Source organism: Trachymyrmex septentrionalis, unplaced genomic scaffold (assembly GCF_001594115.1).
Source record: "Trachymyrmex septentrionalis isolate Tsep2-gDNA-1 unplaced genomic scaffold, Tsep1.0 scaffold52, whole genome shotgun sequence".
Classification (NCBI taxonomy): Eukaryota; Metazoa; Arthropoda; class Insecta; order Hymenoptera; family Formicidae; genus Trachymyrmex; species Trachymyrmex septentrionalis.
The window spans coordinates 415,212-420,015 of record NW_017305694.1 but is presented as its reverse complement, the minus strand read 5'-3'; the positions used below and the strand labels follow the sequence as shown (position 1 = coordinate 420,015).

The 4,804-nt window shown below is 29.2% G+C and overlaps 1 protein-coding gene across 3 annotated transcripts in view; it reads left to right on the top strand.

Moving 5' to 3' along the window:
- The window catches only part of LOC108751807 (protein THEM6), a 13,929-nt gene that overhangs the window by 5,183 nt on the left and 3,942 nt on the right, over positions 1-4,804 (top strand). For all 3 annotated transcript variants that reach the window (XM_018492220.1, XM_018492221.1, XM_018492222.1), the window contains exon 3: positions 957-1,171. In XM_018492220.1, coding sequence (XP_018347722.1) covers positions 957-1,171 — 215 coding nt within the window. The remainder of the gene's footprint in view (positions 1-956; positions 1,172-4,804) is intronic.

Below are 4,804 nucleotides of genomic sequence, written 5' to 3'. Positions count from 1 at the left end.
ATATATATAATATATATATATATTTATATACATTTTTTCATGTAAAAACAATTTTTAGAAATTTTTAATATTGAGAACGATCCGAAATGTTGGATCAAAATGCCTATAATTGTAGCTTTATATTAATCTTAATTATACACGTTCATCTTATGTTTGGCTCTAATTGACAAATTGAAATTTTGGTTACTAATTTTATTTCTTTTCTCTTTTTAACTTGTATTATTAAAATAAAGGACAAAATCTTTAAAAAATAAATAAAATTTAAGATACAGCTACTTAAAATAAAGGATTGGGTTTTACAATAAATGACGTATGATTACTGTATGGATAGTTACTAGTATTTGATTTTATTTACGTTTACGTTACTCATAATACGATTCATATGTATAAATTTTCAGTGAATGCAATGACCGATTAGTCCTATATACTTATATACATACCATAAGCAAGTACTCGGCTGCAGTTACGCGTCCTTAATTCTTTTAACTTTATCCGAAGTTAAAATCAACCATGTCTTAAAATCATCATATTCCATTGTATGTCATTATGTAATGTAACAATTGATTTCGATCAATTGTACAGAAATACAGTTTTAATTTCAATATGTATGAAACATTGAGGAACTAAATTTAAATGTTCGATGTTTAATATCTTCAGAATATCTTTATCTTTTAGAATATCTTTCGTGTGTGAAGCATTGAACCGTAATCATTTTAATCATTGAATTTTAATTGTTGTATTTTTATTTGTACCACTTATCACGACATAAATAATTATATCGTACATTTATAATGTAAATGCGTTACTTTTATATAACATGCTTTACATCTCTATTGTTCAACTATTGTAATTATGAGCAGCAAATGAAGTTGCATAATTCGCAATGTAACAGATATTTTTAAATCAGATTAAAAAAATTATTTTAGTGTATAATTATCTTACGATATTTTTTCCAGGCATTTGCACTACCAATGACGTGGACGCGCTTTTGTATCATATGAATAACGCGAGGTATCTTCGCGAACTCGATTTTGCGAGAGTCGACTTTTACGAAAGGACTGATCTCTACCGAGAAGTTTGTTCTCAAGGATCAGGTGTTGTACAAGGAGCTGCCACTATACGCTACAGGCGTTTCATCAAACCGCTAACAATCTTTAAAATAACATCTAAGGTAATTCAAGAAATTTAAATTTGAGTACGTGTAACATTTTTTCTCTTCACAGGTGAAGAGAAAAAAATTCTTACTTACACAAGAAATGTAAACACAAGAAAAAAAAATATCAGTTTATTACGAGAGTTTGTAATATACTTGTTACAATAGTAATTAATAGATTAAGAATTTTTTTTATTAAAAAACTACATTTCGAAGCATGCGCTTTTGTTGCTAACGTTTAAATAACTATCATGTATATCACTGAAGTTTGTAAAACCAATTCTTGCCGAATTTAGGTTGTTTTTCTCGAAAATAACATCTTTTATACAAAGTATCAATCGCACACATTACATTGGTCTGCCACAAGAAAATTGAAACGTTGCATATACCGGATGCGAATAACAAACGCGTCGATAGACGCGTCAGTTATTTTTTTTTCAATGCATTCATGATCCTAAAGTAAACGCCATTTGATTTCGTAATTGCAATGCACCACGCGATCGTATGACGCACAGTCTCGAAACTCACGGTTCTTCTTATGGAGATTTAATGTCCCTAACAAACGCACTCAACTATGCATTGCAAGAGACAAGGTTATATATCAAGGCCAAATAAATGCATGAAGGGCGGTCGTATACATTTACGCAAACCAAATACGGACAGGGCTGTATTAAGAAAAGTTGCACCCAGAGGTTTGTAATCTTTGAGCGCTCTCTCTCACTCTAATAACAACAACATTTCTAACGCCCTTTTTTTCCAGTAGTGTTTCATTACCCGTACATGGATTACCTCTATTTTCATTACCAATGTTCACATTGCACGTTTCATGTTTAAAACGAAAATATTTATACGTAAACTCGAAGCGACCCACCTACAATCAAAGTTAAATGTCAAACTAATACATCCATACTTATATACACGTACCATGTATATGATGTAAGATACCGTGGTATCTAAATAAATTTATCTTAGAAATATGACTATATGCTCCTTCATGCTTTCAATCTGAAATGTTATATATATAGATTGTATAGATATATACAATAATCCCTCCAAATTTAATTAGAAGCATTTTAAACTTGTAAAGATTTAGGTCCTGCGCACAATAGAAGGAATTAGGAATAAAGAATAAACGATTTCAACCTATCAGAAACCGTGTATTCCGATGTATCCGATTTCTGATAGGTTAAAATCGTTTATTCTTTATTTCTAATTCCTTATTGCTTCTATTGTGCGTAGGATCTTATTGCGAAAAATATTATCTCGGCCGGGATATATTTATGAAATAAATTCATTTACAAATACATGTACGAGAGTTAACCAGAAAGTAAGTTCCGATGGTTTATTTAAAGAAAACAAATATATACTTACTAAAAATAGTGTAAGGTGTGTATTTTAAAAAGTAATAAAATTTTATTACTTTTTAAAATACACACCTTACATTATTTTTTTATATAGACTGTGTTCCAAAATTGACTGCCAGTACTGAAAATCTAGTGCACGTGACGTAAACTGTAGCATTTTCAGTGCTGGCAGTAAATTTGGAACATAGCCATAGTTGCCGCTGTTGCCATCGTTGTTGATGCACTTATTATTAGCAGGGCACTAGGCGTTGTATCCTTTCGTCATAGAAAGTTGCCGCCTGTAAGGTAAATTATATGGTGGGCAGCTTCTTTGATCTCATTGTCATCGTGGAATCGTCGGCTAGCAAGCTAGGATTACAAATTAATTTTTTTTCAACTGCACACATCAAATCATTAATAACAGATATGGTCACCCGCTCTATTCATGCATATTTTTGCATCTTTCATCATCGTCTTTTCCAAAGTCGTACCCATCTCCGTACTATTAAATCACTCGATTATTGCATGTTCTCCATATACACATTTCACAAATTTGATGATGAATTTCAGCCGCATTAATATTCTGCGCATTTAAGAAATGGATTCAGATCGTATTTTACAAACGGCAGGCGTCGCGATTTGTTTAAACATTATAAACACACTTTACAACGCGTATGCACTGAGCCAATAATTGAAAGTCACGTCAATCCCTTGCCAGCGAATCAACAAACTCGGCACGTATACTGCAGTGCATTAATTCGCTGGGTCATAGTAGCGGTCTGACTTATCGATTTATTTTTTATTCAAATACTATCATCCTTACAGAGAAACTGTAAGAGACAAAAATTATTTATTTTCTTCTCATAGAACTCCAAGAATTTTTTCAGAATTTTTTATTAACTTTTTAGTATTGCATTTTCTTATTTTCGATAAGTAAGACCGCGCTACTATGACCCAACGAATTAATAATACGTACATATTTACATAGTTTTTTAAATGTTTCTTTTAACTATTAAATGAAGTAGAATTCATGATATATTTTTACGGTATAACTTTTTTTTAACTTAATTGAGAATTAAAACAAAAAATTTCTTATTCATAATTATGAATAAAATAGCATTTATGATGTGTTTTAAATGAAACAATAGATTTTCTACTCACATTGAATAGTATTTATGGCCCATTTTAAGAAAATGGACCATTTAAAAAAAAACTTTTTTTTTATTCAATTGGATTAAAAACTGCATTTCCTATTCCAGAATTTTCAATTTAACAGTATTCACAATGCACAGAAATGGCTGAAATTATTTTCTACTTCTAGAATTTTGAATTTAATAGTATTTACAATGCAAATGAAATGGTTGAAATTATTTTTAGATTCAACTGGATTGAAAAACTGTATTTTCTATATAAGAATTTTTAATTAAGCAGTATTCATGATGCACACACAAAATACTATAATATTATTTTTAGATTGAAAAGTATAGAAATATACTTCATACCATTCCTATAAATGAATAACAATGCATTCAAGATTGAAAAGGATTTCTCTTCTCTCAGTCTGTGATGATCCGCACTATTGAACGTACATAATAATCGACACATAATGTCTTATACTCTGTGTTCCTTCTTTCTGTATATATTCCAAAAGTTTTTTATTCTTTTATAGACACGCTCGTTTGAATATTTTACACATGATTTCTGGTGAGTTTTTATTTTTTATTATTGTAGATTTCCGGTATGTTAATTTATTTAAGAGACAAAAATCATTAATTTTTTTCTCATAAAACTAAGAATTTTTTCGGAATTTTTTATCAACTTTTTAGTACTGTATTTTTTTATTTTTGTCAATATGAGAAAATACGGTATTAAAAAATTCTGAAAAAATTTTGAAAAAATTTTCAGAACTTTATGAGAAAAAAAATGATTTTACTTAAGTTTGAGAAAGAAAATTAATGATTTTTGTCTGTTGCAGCTTTTCTATAAAGTTGATAATATTTCAGTAAAAAATTATTCAAGATCAATATTTGACAATTTTTAGTAATTAATATCTTGTTAATTATTGCCAGAATTGCAAAATAGTAGAGGACTTTTCGATTCAGTTTAATTTGCTCTATCTATACAAAAGCGATTGGCAAAAACTTTTGAGACACCCTATATGTATATATTTGATGTATATATATTCGACTATCCAGGTAAAAATATTCCATAACATTATAGATTTGTCTTAAAATCTGCATACATAACTTTATTGGAATTTTAGAATTTACTTTAAATGTAGTATAGAAAAATTTTTAGGCAGTGTGTA